General features: G+C 32.2%; 1 protein-coding gene across 9 annotated transcripts in view; it reads left to right on the top strand.

Moving 5' to 3' along the window:
• The window catches only part of MKLN1 (muskelin 1), a 360,180-nt gene that overhangs the window by 247,474 nt on the left and 92,961 nt on the right, over positions 1–19,745 (top strand). For all 9 annotated transcript variants that reach the window (XM_060156656.1, XM_060156654.1, XM_060156651.1 and 6 more), the window contains 2 exons: positions 3,218–3,327; positions 6,000–6,192. In XM_060156656.1, the coding sequence (XP_060012639.1) occupies positions 3,218–3,327; positions 6,000–6,192 (303 nt within the window). The remainder of the gene's footprint in view (positions 1–3,217; positions 3,328–5,999; positions 6,193–19,745) is intronic.

Here is a 19,745-nt window from a genome sequence, read left to right as displayed (position 1 = left end):
AGTATGTCTAATACGCAGTATTAGTGTTGTTAATGCCATCAAAAATCATTGGTAAAATTTGAAATGGGTGTATATCATTCTGCTCATTCTGTATATATGCCTTCAGTCTGTTAAAAATTAACTATAGTCTTCATTCATCTAATATATGATCTTGTGAGATGACTGCCTACTTAACCTCCCTCCCACAATTGCTTCAAAGGAATTAATAAAAGAACGTTTTACTTTCTTGAATAGATATAGTAGGAAGATTTTTTTTCCTCCTAATTTTATTGAACTTGGACCTGGAACTTGAGAATGGATTTCAGATCACTAACTAATGTTATATGTCTCTGGTCACAGTTATAGACTGTGTTCTTGGGGCCTGGAGTTTCGAATCCTGTTTTATTCTGACTTTTATGTTACTTAATGGTTATTGCAGTGATGTAGTAGTACACTTTTTAAATGGTACTGCTACATGAAGAAATGAACACCAAAACAGTGATGATAATTCAGTATTCGTTGGTATAAACCTTTTTGAAATTTGTGTTGTTTGCACATATAAACTGAAGGCCATGTTAAACATCCCGGGAGTCCTGCATATATCCTAATGACTGGTTCCTGTTGCTTCTGTCTTGACTCACACAGCTTCCTTTAGAGGACAGAATAGAAAAGCATCTGACTTAGTACATCTTAGCTCTTCACTGAGTCTGATATGCTAGAAAAGAGCAGTGGACTTGGAAATAAGAAGACCTGATATCAGATATTGTGGATATTCTGTTTTGATACTTAATCAAAAATTGGCAAGTGTTAGTTTCTTAAAGGTAGTTGCATTACTCAGCCTGAACCATGTCAATGTTATATTAAAATCCATTGGCCTGTCTTGTACTTTGAATCAGTCTCTCATCCATGCATGGTTTTGTAAAATCATTCATTGGTCATTTAGAAAATGTGATTCCCTAAGTTATGCACATCTTTCAAATGTTGGAACATTTCATTATATAATATTTTTTTTAAAATCACAACGTTATTATCACCACCAATCTCATCAGAAAAGTATTGGGTAGTAGCTAAGTTCACAATGGTGAATACTAATTTTCCGAAATTCTAATTTTTCCTCAAAAGTTTGAATTTTATCCTTGGCAAGAAAACTGTCATTTGTTATCCTTGAAATGACAGGTAAACATCTGTCAAATACCCAAATCTAAATAATCATAGATTGTCAGTTTTTCTTTTAAGGGCTATTTCAGTGGTTATTTCAGCTCACAACTCAGCTTACACAGGTTCTTTTTCTTGAGACAGCCTTCATGCTTTGGTATGCAGCAAAAGTACTTTATGTGTACTTTCCATTGTATCACACAGAATATTAAAGTGATGTGTACTTAATGATAGGAATTAATTAAAATTTATTCTTACACATCATCAGAGACATTCTTAAATGAATTGTCTTTTTGTTTTTTAACTGCAGGTGTGTGCTGGTAAGGAATACAGTTCAATTCATACTGTATTAAGAAATACTGGGACACTTTCATGCTACTTTTTGTGGCACTACCAAGATGCCAACAGTTTTATTCAGCATTGCCTTTGCACCATGAGTGCAAATGTCAGTACAGTTTTAAAAAAAAGGCTATAAAGCCCTAGTCTTATTATGAAAAATAGTTTTGACCACATGGGACCTCCTAAAAGGGTTGTGGGGATCCCCAGGAGCCCATGGATCACAGGTTAAAAACCTCTACTCTGTCCTGTCATTGCTGGTATGAAATGTTATCTTCATCCTATGTTAAATTCCTCTGGATCCTTGAGAGATTTTTGGATACACTCTTCTGCTCCAGTGATTTTACTTCGTTTTCCTTTGCTAATATCAAACTTACAATTACTGTATCTTTTAGTATGTTTATTTTCTTATTATTTGTATTATTTTAGATATTTTGTGTTACTGATTTTTTTCAGATCAGCTTGTCTGGTTACATGTCAAGAAAAAAGTTGGATATATACCATTAGGATTATGAGACTACATTAAATTTATAATTAATTTGAGGGGAATTAATATGTTTACAATTGCGTTTTCCCATCTAGGAACATATTAAGTAAAATTTTTATGTTTTAAAATTTTATTTTCTTGCATATTTTAAACTTTATTCTAAGATATTTTAAGCTTTTTTTGCTATTACAAAGGAGACTTTTCATTACATTTTCTAGTTGGGTTTTCTAGATACAGGGAAAGTTGATTTTCATGTTTACCTTGCATACAAACTTTAAAAGTTTTTCAGTTAAATCTCTTGAATCTTTTAGATAGATAAGCTATACCATCTTCAAGTGATAATATTTTTTCTTAATTTGCAAATTTTTTTCCTGATTGCATTAGCTAAGATCTCCCACATAGCGTTGAGTAGTACAGATATTGGGCCTCTTTGTCTTGTTCCTGACTTGAGTGTGAGTACTTAATGTTTCTCCATTAGTTTTGGTTTTGGTTTTGGTTTTTTGGGTTTTTTTGAGGTTTTTGATACTTAAAAAAAAATCTAGGTAACAAAGTTTTCTTTTGCCTTCTATTCCTTATATATTGAGGTTTTTTTTTTTAAGTAAATTTTATTAGTTTGCTCTTAGCATCTGTTGAAGTAATCAGATGTGTTTCTCTTTTACTTTGTTAACATAGTGAATTACATTAATGTTGCTCCTGTTGAACCAACCTTCCATTCCTGGAATGAACTCTATTTAGTTACAGTGAAAATCTGGTAGAATTTTTTTTCAGCCTTTTAAAAAATTTATTATTTTTTAAAATTTTGAATATATACTCATAGCTGAGATTGTCCTTAAAACCTTTCTCTTCCGGTTTTATTTTCCAGGTTATGCCACTTTGATAAGTAATTGAACTTTCAGTCTCTTTCTATGCTGTGATACAGTTTAAATTATATAGTAATTATTTGTTTCCTGCGGTTTGGTAAAATTCACCTGCTAAATCATCTAACCCTGGTCCTGTTTTTTGGGGGATAGATAAATGACCACTTTGAGTTTATCTTCAGTGTCTTTATAATTAAAGCAACCTCATGATGGCATGGATCATAGGTTTCTTTTTGCTACTGTGGCCCCAGCACCCAATAGTGCAGTGCTGGGGATATAGAAAGTATTCAGTAAATTTGTTGAATGAATCCTAATAAGTTTGAATAGTGATTTTACTTTGCTGAAGTTTTATTTGAACTATGTTAATTTTTTTTCTTTTTCTTTCTTATTTTTCTCCTCAAAGTTCCACTCTTATCGTGGGGACCCAGCTTTAACTTTAGCATCTGGTATGTTGAACTTAGTGGCATTGATGATCCCGATGTAGTACAACCCTGTCTCAACTGGTATAGTAAGGTAGGACTGTATTTTAAAATCCTGATTTCATGCTTCAAGTGCCTATAATAAAGAGAGAATTGTGTCACTCTCTTCTCTTAATTGAGAATAATTTAAAATATTGAGAATAGTAATAATAGTTATAAAGATTAATCAACATTTATTAAGCATTTATGTTTTGCCGGGTTCTAAGCTTCTTTATCACTTATTTACTCATTGCCACTCTATGAAATAGGTACAGTTATTATCCATATTTTACGGGTGATGAAGTGAAACACAGGTTAAGTATTTTGCCTAAGGCCACACAGTTGTAAAGTGCTCAGGGCAGTATATCAACTCAGTCTGGCACCAGAGTCTGCTATTACATTATTATACCCATCTGTCTCTGAATTTCGTTTTTAACCTATATTGATAGAAACATTTAAACATAGTTTTTTAGTGGGGTAGTTTTGGTTCCAGATTGCTTATATTCTATATTCCTCCATTGTGTTTGTGTTGAGTAAAATAGGAATATTTACTTTTCCTTTTAACTAAAATTTCAAATAGTTTCTATAAATATTATGATCTTATTCTTATAAGGAGTATAAAGGTGATATTTAATAATTTTATTCATAGGTCATTTTATACAATAAATGCAGCCTGAAAAATGTGAATTTAAATGATTAAGTAATAGGTCTTTGATTTTTTTGAACACCTTTAATGCTTCACCTTTGTTTCTGATGTATATCTATTTGACTCTTTTGGCTATGTTTTTGTGGGGGGAGGACTATTTCTTGTTAGGGGAATGATAAAGCTTTAGTCTAATCACTATTTCCTGATATCTTTATTTGCAGATAGGGCTGAATTGTCAACTCATAGGCGATTGGGAAGCAATATAGGTTCTTCCTAAGGTTTTTTTTATATAGAATTTCAGCCCTTTTCTGGTCAGCTTAATTGAGGAACTTTCTGTTTGATTTATTTTTGGCATTCGGTTATATTCCATTTAAAATAGATGCTGGCTTTTTGTATTTTCTGTATGTTTTTTATATATTCTTGGATTACCTGTAATATTGTAAATTCTTTCAAGGTAGAGATGATATTTTTAAACATTAAAAATCACCTTTACAGTGTTATACACTTAATAGTGCTTAGTATATACTTATAATCTTCTAAATTCTGTTGGTTCTTCTTAAAAAAATAATGAGTAAGCTTTTCTGATACTTAAAAATTTTTTTTTCTCTTTAGTCTATGATGTGTACATGTGTCTTCTTTAATATACTCACAAATCTCTTGATATTGTAGGAAGCTGCAAATTTCACCTTTTTTCCCCAACACTGTGGACAGATTATATTTGAGAACTTAAAATTGTTCAGTCATTGACTTGTCAAGTTCTCTCTACTTATTGTGAACCTCTAGAAATTAAAGTCTTCACCCTCTTTGAATTTCAATCCTTTTTCAAAGCATTATAATTTTGTTTCATAAATCCTCTCCTACTGTGTATCTGTATGCAGCCTGATAGAAAATTTAAAATGTGGATGTGATTCATACTCCTAAAGTCAGCATGATAAAAAGGTATTATTGTTTAATATGGTTCCAGATAGTTAGGATAAATCTTTATTCAGAGGCTAAGCATAAGAAACTATTAATGTGAAGTTAGTTTGGATATAGAATCATTCTTTTGTTATTTGATGAAGGAAAATATTAGTTAACTAGAGTGTTTAAGGAAAAATATTTTGATCACCTTTTATTAATAAAAAATCAGAGACTATAAAGTGATTAGTGTTTCAAGTCTTGTAAATTTTCCTGCCTATTAAAGAGTAAGGCTTACAAGTAAATTGTATTTTTGCTTGGTTATTATGCACTGCTTCTGTGTCATCAGTTTAGTTTATTAATTCTTATTTAGGAAATTATAGAAATAACATATTCTTGAATTAAATTTTCTTTTAAATTCTTTATATGAGCTTGTTTTTTGGCATTCTTTGGCATCCTTTTCTGGGGGAGATTTAGTAAATTGAATATTTCTTTTGGGATTGTAATTAATTGAGATTTTTACTTTATAGCTGTTTAATCGATGAGGTAGCCCAGGTTTAGAAAAAAAATTATAAAACTTTGAATAGTCTCTTTCTGATGATTTTGAATCATAAAACCTGTTTGTGAATTTGAAATTCATGAACATTTGATAATATTTGTCATTCAAGTAATAACTTATTACTAAGAACAAAGAGCATAAACATTTATGTATATTATTTAATGGTTTCTGTGCATTCAGTACCAACATTGTTATCTGATTAGTAAAAGCCTTGTAAGTTATCATTTTTACCATCTTAAGTAAGCTTTGATAAATAGTTTTTCTGGTTCTTTTCTTGAAAGTTCAGGCTCTAGAACTAGGCCTGGTTTCATCTTTTAATATCTTTTATCTTCATGAAGTATATGCCTGATATATCGTATACGTTCATCTCGTTAATATCTTTCTGCTATATACTTTGTGACCTTTGGTGAGCTATTACAATTGACTAAGCTTCAGTTTTGCCATTTAATAGTGGATATAATAATGATACTAGTGAATAGGGTTAGTACAGTGCTTAGTTATGCTTAGTATACTTAGTTAATGCTTAGTAAATGCTCACTTTACATTAGTAATTATCACTTATTGTTTCCTACAGTAATAACTAACCAAATCTCTTCTTTTCATACCTTCTCTTGTGTTCCAGTAGTACCGTGAACAGGAAGCTATTCGCCTTTGCCTAAAACACTTCAGACAACATAACTATACAGAGGCCTTTGAATCACTGCAAAAGAAAACCAAGATTGCCCTGGAACATCCCATGTTAACAGATCTGCACGACAAATTGGTACTGAAGGGTGATTTTGATGCTTGTGAAGAATTGATTGAAAAAGCTGTAAATGGTATGTCATAAACATGTAAACTTAGATTGGTTATTAGGGTGATTTTAAGTATATACAAGAAGCAGGTGTTTTAAAAGAATATAGGTTTATGCCAGTTCTTAGTTTCTTTCTTTCTTCCCCCCCCCCCCCGCATCTCTTTACCCTGTAAAGTTGTTAGCTTTTTGAATTAAGGACTTATTTTATGTAAGACAGGTCCATAATGTAATAATGAGACTTGAAAAATAAGAAAGTAACATACTTGAACTCACATACCTAAATTTAAGTTGTCATCTTGGAAAACCATGCACTTATAAATGCTAACATTGATTAATACTGAACCACTTAGAAAAAGTCTTTTAATGTTACCTTCAGTATCAGTGACCTATTCCTTTACATATTTTTGCTGGTAGCAGATTGTCATTTTTTTTAATAGTGTAATTTGAGGGTGAGGAGTGCTTGGATAAGTCAAAAAATTTTATTATTATACAGTTAATAATGAATGAGGAGATTTGTATTGGAAACATCGTCTGTGTGATGTGGATGCTACATAATTGCTGATTTTCTTGGGTAGCCTGTATTCTGGCTCTGAAAGAAATGTGAATATTGGAACATAATATAATCTCCCAAAGTAATTGTTTTGGAGGATGACACCAATTGAATATTTAAGGTCTGGTATGTTTTGTTATTTAAAATAAGGAACTCTGTTGTTGCTGTATAGAGTAGCATCCTTTAAAAAAACCTACACTTTCATAGTAACAAAGAACAGAGTAGGTGCTGTGGTATAATAAAAAGTAAATATTTGGTCTTTTCTCTTTCCTGGCACACAGCTCCTAAAACCCTTGGGATCTGCGGGGTGATGAGTGTCTTTTGTATGCTGAGATGACTGGTGGCTGGAGTCCCTAGATAGCTTCAGATCTCCAGAAAGATCAAACCATGTGATTAGAGGGCTGAAACTTTCAACCCCACCCCTGACCTCTGGGGAGAGGAGCAGGGTCAGAGATGGTGTTCAGTCATGTAAAACCATGTTTTAATCAATCATGCCTACATAATGGAACCTGTAAAAAAGCCCTAGAGCTTGACACACACACACACACACACACACACACACACACACACACACACACACACACACACACACACACACACACACACACACACACACACATAATGGAACCTGTAAAAAAGCCCTAGAGCTTGACACACACACACACACACACACACACACACACACACACACACACACACACACACACACACACACACACACACACACACACACACACACACACACACACACACACACACACACACACACACACCCTGCCGTACATCTTTCTTCCATTTGGCTGTTTCAGACTTGTATTCTTTATAATAGACCTGAAATCTGTGGTTACTCTAGCATTATCGAACCTGAGTGGGGGTTGTAGGAACCCCCAATTTATAGCTGGTAAGTCAGAAGTACCAGTGGCTTGGGATTTGCGATTGGCATCTGAAGTGGGAATAGTCTTGTGGAACTGAGCCCTTTAACTTGTGAGATCTGACACTGACTCCAGGTAGATAGTGTCAGAATTGAATTGATTCTCGGTTGGATACCAAGTTGGAGTCAGAGAATTGGAGAAATGGTTGGTGTAAGGAGAAGACCCACACATTTGGAGTAAGAAGCATTGTGAGTGAAAACAGCTTAATGCTGAATTATGAAACTTGTGGAATGATACAAAGTTGTATAGAAATTCTGTTCTTTTTACGGAAAGAAATAAAGAATAATAGACTTTCTCAGTGCTCTGTTTTCGTATATTTTAGTCTTATCACTATCATTTATTATTATTAGTTACTCATTTATCAGATATTGGTTGAATATTTTACAGCTAAACAGAACCAGTACTGCCTTCTTTGAGTTTATAAATTTAAAGTTAACTCAAAATGAATTGCTTGCAGCTCCATTGTGTTATAATAACAAACCTGCCTCTCAGCCTTGTATACTGTTACTGTTTATTTAATTGATGATGATACTTGCAAATAAATGATTACTACGTTTGAAATAGAATATACTTTGGAGTATACCGAAATGGAACATATATAATAATCTCTTACCAAACCATCAAAATGCCACTAATGAAAGTATATGTGTGTGTGTGTGTGTGTGTGTGTATATATGCCATTTCTGAGAATGAATTCTGTATTTTTTAACTATACGATGAAGAAGGCACAAGTAATTTTATGGTTTTTTTGTTTTGTTTTAAATCTTTAAGGCATTTAATATTTTGTTAAGGTAAAGTAAACAACAGAACCACCAGCAATTTTGTGTAATTAGTTAGCTAAAAACAGGTTTTAAAATTGTCTCTTTAGCAATATACTCATTTACGAGAAGCTGTTAACATCATGTGCAACTCTGCTACTGCAGAGACTTAACTTATCCTTCTGACTCTAGGAAGAAACCAAGTTTAGGAAAATTGATAGTAACTATTCTTGAGACTTAACAGCCAAGTCATACTTTTTATACTCCTCACTGGCTTGGAACAGTGTTTAGTTAATAAACATTCCTTCCAGGGTTGTTCAGTTTGCTGCTGACTGCACTGATGATGATTTGTTGGACAAATAAGGAAGTAAACACTGCAAAGTTTTTTGGCTTCTACTCTGTTAAAAACATAGAAGAGAAGGGTAAGAAGTTCCTGCCTGGTAAATAAGAAAGTCTAGGGAATCAGAAGCATCTTTCAAATTTCTTACAGTGGAGGAAACAAAAGCTACTTTTAGTGTATTTGGTATATTAGTATGCTCTTCTTCAAGTATGGTCTATATTTTAAGAAAGCATTGGGCTGTATTTATTTCTCTAATAGGCTTCCTATTTGCCTAGAAACATCCCTACATTTACGTTTAATTTCATTAGAGGTGATGCCTGAACCAATCATTGCTACTTCCTCTTTGACAATGCCAGGGAAAAAAGGTAGAATCCAATGATGATAGGCAGAAGTAATCACCCAGGAACAGAAAATACTTAAAGAAAACCTCCCTTTGCAGTGTTTATCTTATTTGTTAATGAAATAAAAGTTTGCTTTTGTGAGACAAGGGGGAGATAAAGTTTAAAGTTTAATAAAGTAGTCCTAAAGTTTAAACTTGAGGTCTTTATCTCTCTCCCTCCCTTCTTCCCTCTTCCCCTCCTCCTTTCTTTTTTCTCTACTCCACCCTGCACTCCTGCCCACCCATACCCCACCCTGTATCTCTCCCTTCCCATACCTTAGTTTATGCCATAGTTGTTAATTATATGGTAGGCCTGTTTCCCTCTCCTTAGAATTTTTTTGAGATCTCAAATCTTGTTGGAGTTACTTTTGTGGCAAGGTTTTTAACTACAAATTTAGTATTGTTAATAGATATCGGGCTATTTATTGAGGGAATATTGGTAGTTTGTGTCTTTTGAGGAATATGCCCATTTCATCTAAATTGATGAATTTACTGGCATAAAGTTGTTTATATTCCATTATTGTCCTTTATGTCATATCATGTTCTTGATATTGGTAATTTTTGTCTTTCATTTCTTGGTAGTCTGGCTAGAGATCTATCAGTTTTATTTTAAGAAAACAGCTCTTGGTTTCTTTGTTTTATCTTTTCTCTCTATTTCATTGATTTCTGTATCTTTATTATTTCCTTTTTTCCACATACTGTGGTTTTAATTTGCTCTTCTTTTCCTAGTTTCTTAATATGAAAGCTGAAGCCATTAGAGATTCTTCTTTTGTAATGTAAGCATTTGGTGTTAAGAATTTCCCTTAAGCACTGCTTTAGTTGTATCTCACAAATTTTGCTATGTTGTTTTCATTTTCATTCAGTTTAAAATACAGTTGACCCTTAAACAGCGTGGGGGTTAGGGGCGCCAGCTCTCCCTCCCCTGTCCTACCGCTTGCACAGTTGAAAATCCACGTGTAACTGATTCCCCCAGAACTTAACTACTAGTAGCCTACTGTTGACTGGAAGCCTTACCGATAACATGAATAGTCAATTAACACATATTTTATATGTTACATATATGTACTGTATTCCGACAATAAAATAAACTAGAGTAAAGAAAATGTTATTAAGAAAATCATAAGGAAGAGAAAACATTTACAGTGTGTACTATGTTTATTAATATCGTAAGTTTACATTATCTGTTTACAAGATAAATTGTCAGTACCTGTGTCAATATTGTCTTAGTGATACAAAACACTGTACGTATTATATGTATTACTAACACTAGACATCAAAGATGAAAGTTAATGTGGAAAAAGAAATTCATATTTGTTTACAGGTCTAACAATTCATGCATTGGCAATGAAGCAGCAGCAATATGATTGCTTTACAGTAGTCTAGTGTAATTGATACAATCGCTTCACAATAGCTTAGTCTTTATGCTAATGAATGAATTGTTATAAAATTTTTATGGCATACAGTTTTAGTCGTATTTATAATACAGTATTGGAAACATTGTTATATTTTCTAAAAACTATTTACCTCTGATGATAGGCTGATAGTTTCTCCAGTTGAGAGAGGGTGGGAGGGGGGCATACTGTACAGTAATGTAATTCTTTGAAAGCAAAGTTATAAAACAGTAGGAAAACCAACACATTATTAATTTTATATTAAATAGCACTCACCTTATGCCTGTATAAATATGGATAGAGTAGTACCTACATATTTTATGCATTCATGACTTACCTCACCTTTTCTTAATTTTCTTGACATTTCTAGGCTGTGTGGTTCATCTGCGAGTTTTTTCAAACTGTTGAAAATCTCCAAAAAAATTTCTAATATATTTATTGGAAAAAACATCCACATATAGGTGGACATGTGCGGTTCCAGCCTGTCTTGTTCAAGGGTCAGCTGTACTTAGGCATAATGACACATTTTTCTTTCCAACCCTGATAACTTTTTCCCCCTTGTGTTTAATCTCTGCCAGGATCTTTAGAAAAAGATTGCCATGGCATAATTATAGTGGATAACCCTGTGTAGTTCATGATCCCAGAAGAAATGCTTTTTACATTTCATTGTTAAATATATTTTTGATCTGGGGTTTTTGGAGATTCTGTATCAGATTCCAAGATTCCTAAGAGTTTGTGTCATAAATGGATATTGGATTTTGCCACTTTCTCTCTACCTTTTGTGATATGATTTTCCTACCCTATTAATATATGAAATCATAGTAATTGATTTTCTAATGTTAAACCTCATATATACTTAACTTTGTTTTGTATTTTTTAAATTTATTTTGGGTTTAGATTGACTAATGTTTTGTTAGAATTCTTCCAACTATTTTTGTTAGTAAGGTTGACTTTGTAGCTTCTCTTTCTCATATCTTCCTGTTCAGGTTTAGTATCATTATTAGGCTAATTTCACATAATGTGTTGAGGAGTTAACCTTTTCTTCCTATTTTCTGAATAAATGTAAGATGTGAATTATTTCTTTCTTAAATGCTTGGTTGAATTTACCATTGAGCTATCTGTGCTTGAGATTTGCTTGCAGGAATATTTTTAGCTTACCAATTCAGTTTCTTGAAACTTCGTAGGACTATTCAGAGTTGTTTGATTGGTTGATTGAGCTTTAACAAATTACACTTTTCTAGTAGTTTGTTTTAGTTTCATCTAAAATTTCAAGCTTATGGATGTGAAACTGTACCTAATATCCCCTTATTATCTGTTTAATGTTTGTAGAATTTCTTGAGATGTGTCTTTTTTTCATTCCTTATATTGGTTATTTATGAATTCTTTCTCCCTCCCTAATCCATTACTTTCTTTTTTTTTAAAATAAATTTATTTTATTTATTTATTCTTGGCTGTGTTGGGTGTTCGTTGCGGTGAGCGGGGCTACTCTTCGTTGTGGTGCACGGGCTTCTCATTGCGGTGGCTTCTCTTGTTGCAGAGCACGGGCTCTAGGCATGCGGGCTTCAGTAGTTGTGGCTCGCGGGCTCTAGAGCGCAGGCTCAGTAGTTGTGGCACATGCGCTTAGTTGCTCCGTGGCATGTGGGATCTTCCAGGACCAGGGATCGAACCCATGCCCCCTGCATTGGCAGGAGGATTCTTAACCACTGCTCCACCAGGGAAGTCCCCCCAATCTATTGCCTTCACCATAAGCTTAGCAAGTTCAGTGATCTTTTGAGGGAACCAACTTCTGGTTTGTTGATTCTTTATGTTAACTTTTATGTCCTTGGCTTATGCTCTTTATTTAACGTTGTCTTCTTTCCCTCTTTGAGATGAATATGCGTTTTATAATTTATTGAGATTGATGCTTAGCTCATTAATTTTCAGACTTTGTTATTTCCCCATATATGCATTTAAGGATATAAATTTCCTTCTTCTTCTTTTTCAGTTGTGCTATGAAGTGTTTTCATTTTTGTCCAGTTCAGTAATTTCATTAGGAAATGATATTGCTCTTTTTTGAGTCATAGTTATATAGAAATACAGTTTTTAATTTCCAAATACATAAAGATTTTCTGGCTCTTTTCCTCATTACTGATTTCTGGCATAAATGCATAGCGGTCAGAGTACATATTTTGTACTATTCCAATTCTTTGAAATTTGATAAGACTTACCATATGGCCCACTTTGTTCAATTTTTATAAACATATTAGGTACACTTGGACAGAAATCCAGTTCTTTAGTTGTTACTGCAATGTTCTATATATGTCCAGTTGGTCCAGTTTGCTAATCATGTTGCATAAATCTGCTTTACCAATAATGTTTTCTGTCTGATTCTCTCAATTACTAAGAAAAATGTGTTAACATTTCCTACTATGATTATGGAATTGTCTCTTCTTATAATTCTGTCAGTTTTTGCTTTGTATATTTTGAAGCTATGTTTCTAGATGCATACAAATTTTAAATTCTTTCATTTTGAATGAAATCTTTTATCTTTAAGTGTGTTTTTATCTCTACTAATGTTGTTGCCTTAAGTTATAAATTGTCTTACATTAATATGTCTGCTTTCATTTGGTAAATATTTACATATCTTTTCCATCTTTTAATGTCAAGCTTTCTGTATCCTTTTTTCAAAGAAGTATCTCTTGTAAATTTAGTTGTTTTTTAAAAACTCTGCCTTCTTTTGATTTGAACATTTATTTCATTTACATGATTGAATTACTGGTAAATATATGGGTTCAAACCTACCATTTTACTTAATATATTTTGTCATGTCCTTTATTTCTTGTTTTTGGTTGTTGTCTCTTACCTTTTTAAACTTTTTAATCTTTTCATTTTTTTATTTGGAAGTAACACACTCTGTATTTTATTTATGGTGAGTCCATAAATAACCACAAATATACATACTTAACAAAATTTATCAGTACAAGGACTTAGTGGACTTTGAACTCCCATCTACTTACCTTCCAACTCATATGCTATGGTTGTTCTTTATTTTGATACCATATTCAGAGACCCTAGAAGATATTACTGTTCTTGTTTTATACAGTGTCCATTAATTTTACCCAAATATTTACTAATTTTTTGCTCTTCACTACTATTTGAATCTTTGATTTTATACCTAAGATCATATTCCTTCTGCCTTAAGCACATCCTTTAGAATTTCTTCTAATGCAGATTAATTCTCTCAGTTTTTGTTTGCTTGAAAATTTGTCTCTTTTCTTGAAGGATATTTTCACTGGGTATAGAATTCTAGATTGACAATTATCTTCTCCAAATACATTTTCAATGTCATTTCACTGTTAACCAGTTTCCATTGTTGCCAGTTTCAACTATTGCTCTTTTGAATGCAATCTCTCTTTTTGCCTATGGCTGTTTAAATATTTAAATATATTAAACATATCTTTGTTTTAGATTATTTTGTAGTTCTATAAACAGGACAACTCCAGTGTGGTGACATTGTCAATTAACTATTATGTATTTTTGTTTTCTTTCAGTTAGATGTATATCTTTTATTTTCTCATTTTAATTGCACATTTATGTTGAATTTTTCAACCTTCTCTAAATTCTTTCTCTCTTTTCCATTACTATATTGTTAGTAGTGTTTTCTTTCCTTCTTATTTTGGTCTTCATTTCTGTTATGTATTCATTTTGTTTTTCTTCCTCTTTTCCTTCAACTCTGACATTCATGTTTTATTTATCTTTGTTGTCATACCATATCTCTTCCAACTATTTATATCTCTGTTTTCTAACTGTATCTCTAATTTGTGCTCATCTTTTATAAAGAGAGTTTCTTACTTAACTTTTATATTCATGGAAAAGTATTTGGCCATTTTCATCAATTACATGACTACATTTTTCTGTTGAATCAGATTCTTTTGCCACTTAAAATTTTTTTTCTTTTCCTTTTTATATCTTTATATGAATTCTGAGTTGGTTGTTTTTGAGTTTTATTAATCTTTGAATGAAATGAGTTTTTCCTGTTTTAAATAGGTTCTTAAGACTGTGTTCTAGAACAGCAAGATTTTTCCTTATGGTATTGCTTTTCTCTCGGGACACTTTCTTCTCAGCAGTGCTCCTAATGCAAAATCTCTCTTTTTTGTTTTTCATCAGACTGCTTCCTGAAAGATGGCTTCTTTCCCTAATTCCTGTTCATTCATGCCTTTGTGCTTTTTTTTTGTTTTTTTAATTGGAGTATAGTTGCTTTAAAATGTTGTTTTTGTTTCTGCTGTACAGCAAAGTACATCGGCTATACATATACATATATCCTCTTTTTTGGATTTCCTTCCCACTTAGGTCATGCCTTTGTGCTTTTGTTTATGTTGTATTCCCTTCCCTGATTACTTTTCCTTTTTATCACCATGCACTTGAAACTCATTCTTCAAGGCTAGCTCTTTCAAGCTAGTTTTTAAAAACTATTCTTGCACCTCAGTTGCTCCTCCTTCTCTTAATTCCTATTTGCCTTTGTACCATATTTCTCATTTTGTGCATAAAAAATTATTAGTTTTTTGCCAAGTATAGTTCCAAATATTACTTCATTATTATAACTATTCATGTATTCAAAGGCCAATATGCCATCTACTCTAATAAACACTATATATGAGTTAATTCAATTCTTGTACCTGCTTTCTAGGTAAGTATTATTGTTATTTCAATTTAATAAATGTCAGTGATTAAGTAATTTGCCTAAGACAGCATAGCTGGTAAGTGGCAGAGCTAAAATTTGAATCTATTCATCTTACCACCATGCTTTACCATCCAAGTAAATATTTACTGGTTCAGTTTCCCCAATATTTATTGTTGTAACGTAAATTGTTATATTTCATGTATTTCTCTTTTCAGAATTTAATCAAACTGCTGAAATGCATAATTTTTTAAAAAAATCTCTTTTACCCAGCCATTATTATTCTTGAACTATAAAAACTTTTTTATGCTGTACCTGTAAATGAATTTTTAGTTTTTTCTTTAAAAAAAAATCTCTGTGTTGGTGAAAAATCAGTTTGATAAAAGTTTCAGTGTAGGCAGCAGTACTGTATTCTGTGCTGTTTTCTTTTTTAATCTTGGATGAGGCTTGAATATATTTTTTTTCTTTAAAAAAAATTATGTACTTTCACCATTAGAGACAAGAACAACTTGTGCCTAATTAGGACTGTATGAAACGTGTTTAGTTATTATAGTCATAATCATAGGGGAAAAATGAGATGGTATTGGACTGGGAGCCTTTCAGTAGTTTGAAAATTCTTAGCAACTGGGTCTTAGTGTGATTTCTCCTAAGTCATATTTTCAGTTCTTTTGGATAGTTTTACTTTTGGCAGACACTTCTGATTTTCTGCTTTAGATTTTTGTCAAAAGTAGACATATAGAAATATTAGCAACTGCCTGAATTCTTAAAATACAGAAGTAATTTTTTAAAATAGTTCATAAACATTTAAATGCCTTACTTTTTTGCTTTTGAGACTTTTAAAACAGTGTTAAGAGGTGTTTTCATATTTTTGTAGATGAGAATGTCATTGTTTCAATAGAAAGCTCAGATTTTTTGCTGAATCATATAGAATATATGCAAGTAAGCATACCAAACAAAAGGCGACCTTTCAAGAATTAGAAATATAAGGAACATGGCGAGATTATTTTGGCTGCAGAGGTGTCAGCTTTTCATTTGTTTTTAGGTCTTGAAAGGGAGTTCTTTAACATTAAAACAAGGAACTGAAAGCAATGTATTTTTAAAAAATCTTTACCCTGCTTTAATGTTTGTAGCATTTTTATTGATCACCTCAAGGATTTCAAGCTTATGACTGTTTGATTTTGAAAAATTTAATTTGTTCTATTAAAAAATAAAGTTTCTTTAGCACTTGAAATGACTGTTCACCAAGAAAACATTATATTAATAAACATTATATTACTACTTTTCTGTTTGAGAGCATGAAAGAAGATTCTTAAGCATGTTATTTCATTGAAAATAGCTACTAAATATAACTTGCTCCAGATCTGATCTGGACTATTTATTGACAACCCAGTTTCCCTGGCAAGAGGCAATAAAATATGTATTGTAATAGAATGAATGAGGGTAATCTTTAATTTATCATGTTTCTTTGCAAAGTGCAACGTAGTTTTTTAAGTCATTTTTTATTTTGAGTGATTAGATGGTTTAATATTATAAAATGAAAGTATCAAGAAGTTAATTAAATAGAGTTGAATAGTAGTGTAGAGAGGTGTGAGGGCCTGGAATTTATGTTTCTAGCTTTTGTGTCTTATGGTAAGCCAGGATTTCTCCAAAAGAGGTGTTTTGTTTTGTTTTTGTTTTTATTTTGGTTTTTGGTAGAACAGCTAGCTTCTCAAACTAGCCATTTGTTGTCTGGAACAACTTCCAGATGAATGAATACTTAAGGTAAGAAAGTGATCTGGAGTAGTGACAAACCAGTGTTCCAGAGAAGAAACGAAACATAAAAAGTAAACTTTAGCCACAGTTACCAGTAGATCTTTATTTAAGAGGGAGATTACATTTTTTCCTTTAAATTATAATTAACTACAATATATTTCAACTGTTTTAGTTTTATCCCTCTTTTATTATAATCAGTTTAATATTGCAGTAGAATGATCTGGTATGGTGAGTTATGTTTCCCAGTCTTCCTTTTGAATAGGTAAATTTTGCTGTCTGTTGAAGTGCTGTTGAATAGGTAAATTTTACTGTCTGTTATTATAGTGTGTAATCTTAGATTGTAATTTACAAACTATTATTTGTGTGTTTATATTTATTTACATGCATTCTATGAAGAGTTGAAAAGATTTTAGACTTTGGAATTGGGTTTTATACCTTTTGTTTAGAGTCTTTGGGCATGATATTAATTTCTCTGAACCTTGATTTTCTAATCTTTGCAATAATTAATAATGACCATTGTGTAGATTTATTTTAAGGAGTAAATGAGTTAACCTTTGTGATGTCTTGCACACAGTAAGTGTGCAATAAAAGTCAACTCTTTCTTCTTTGGTAAGATCTTTTTAGAGAGTTACTTCCAGATTTGATAATGCTATATTGAAATAATTTTCTTCAGGTTTTCTAATAGTCTCCAAGGAAAAGTAAGAGATATCAAAGAGAATTGTGTGAACTTTAGACTAGTGAAGATAAAAGGAGTTTACTTGAGACAGAAGGAGGCAAAAAGTTCGCCAAGCAGTTTTTTTTTAATGTTTGCTTGACTACTGTACAAGATTGGTGCTTTATTGGAGGTAGAAGTTTTATGTACAGTTTGTTGTAATGTAAGGAACTTAGTAAGATTAAGATGACTCAAAGGAAACGTCAACCATGTGGCTGGGAAAGTCCCTCCACCCCCTGCTCTTTTTTCCATTCTAAGCATTTATTATATACTGAGCATCTCTGATGTTATGCTATTAACTGTCATTATTCAAGAGAGGATTAATTGTATCTAGTGTAAAATCATCATAATTTCTAATATTTTAAGTTTGGATTACTTAATGTTTAAATTTTGGGAGTAATTTCCTCTGCATGCTTGATCATAAATCCTTTGTGCATATTTAGCTCTCTTTGTCCTTGTTAAAACAAGCTAATGTCAGTGTACAAAGCACTGCTTGTAGAAACGTGAATGTGTCTAGTGACCTGTGAAGAAGAGACCTTTCAGGGGTAACAAAGTATGTGAAAATGGTTTATATTGGTAATAACAATATGTTACGAAGTTTTTCCAAAGTTTAGAAAAGAATTCCACATATCTAGTTGTTTTGTGACCTTTCTTCCGGTAATAATAGAGTTCAATGCAAAAAAAATTGGGAAAACAAAAAAGTACAAAGGCAAAAACCAAAACCAAAAATCACGATCATCCTAATCCTGCCAACCAAAGAAAATCACTTTTAACTTTTTGATGTATGTCAGTGTTTTTTCTTTTCATCTGTGTGTGTGTGTTTACAAAATGATTTTACAAAAATGGTATAATGTTTGAGAGTTTGCTTTTTTTACTTGAAAATTCCTGACAATATTTTCATAGGACAGTTGTGTTTGATAGAAGAGAAACTGTGAAGTTCGTGATGGGTAGAGTATTTGTAAGTTTTTCAGGTTAGTTAAGAGTGGGGATAGAAGGATTAGTTGAAGAAACAATTAGAGAATTTAATTTTACCTGCAGTGTTCAGAATGACTTTAAAGATCAGGAATGGGGTCATCCATCAGATTATTTCCTGTGATTACTGCCTTAAGAGCACTTAGAAGAATTTCCCCCAGTGGATTGTGATTTCTTTTTCAGAATAGTCACAGAAGACTTAAGGAGAAAGAGGAGATGGAGACTTTTCTAAGATGAACATAGGTGGGATCAGCCAGACACACACAGTTCGAGTAAATATATTGGTTCTAACAGTGGTGGGACCCTAGTATGCCACAGTGTGGAAGGAACCTCAGGCCCTATCCAACTCTTAAACACCAGTTTTGCAGATGAGGAACTTGCTTGACTTATCAAAAGTCGTGTAACTAACTAGTATGGGACACTTTAGTAATATGGCAGTTGGGCACTATTAAAAAGTATGAAATTTATTACTTTTCTAATTGTGTCTATTTTTGCTTTGTATTTTTCATGTCTTGAGTTTTCTTATCTCCCTCAGTTTTCTACCTATCTCCATATACTCCCATCTTTACTTTTTTCTCTCTCTCCTCTTCAGTTAGCCATTATGTGGAATTAATATTTTAAAATCATTGTTTATATTGATTAATTTTATCTTCTCTGTTTAAGGTTTTTAAAAAGGATCATTTAACTTTTATGTGCCTTTCACAAAATGGAATAAAATTTAATTACTGTGTTTTACTTCTATATAATACTAAATTTATGATTAATACTTTATTATCATCTTATCATTACTATTAATAGGAGCCCCACAACATTTTATGTGAGAAAAGAAAAGATTTCCAGCTCTTGTAATGGGAAACCAGTATTGGCCAGAGTAGGCTGGATGGGGCAAGAATTGTCAGAAAAGCCCATGGGGGAGTAGGTGATAAGATAGAAACACTCTCACTAAAATAAGTTGTGAATCCATTTGTTCCCCTTACTTTAACAATTAAAACATAAATGCTAATTTGTGAGTGCTAATTTAAGAGGAGAGAACTTTCTTTTTGCAAGAATTTTTTTAAGTCCCACGGGCAAAGAAAAAAACTAGATGAGTTTATGGGATAGAGGTTTTCAGTTAAAGCCATCTGGAAAGACTTGA

Source organism: Lagenorhynchus albirostris, chromosome 8 (genome assembly GCF_949774975.1).
Source record: "Lagenorhynchus albirostris chromosome 8, mLagAlb1.1, whole genome shotgun sequence".
NCBI lineage: Eukaryota > Metazoa > Chordata > Mammalia > Artiodactyla > Delphinidae > Lagenorhynchus > Lagenorhynchus albirostris.
This window is presented reverse-complemented; position numbering and strand designations above follow the sequence as displayed.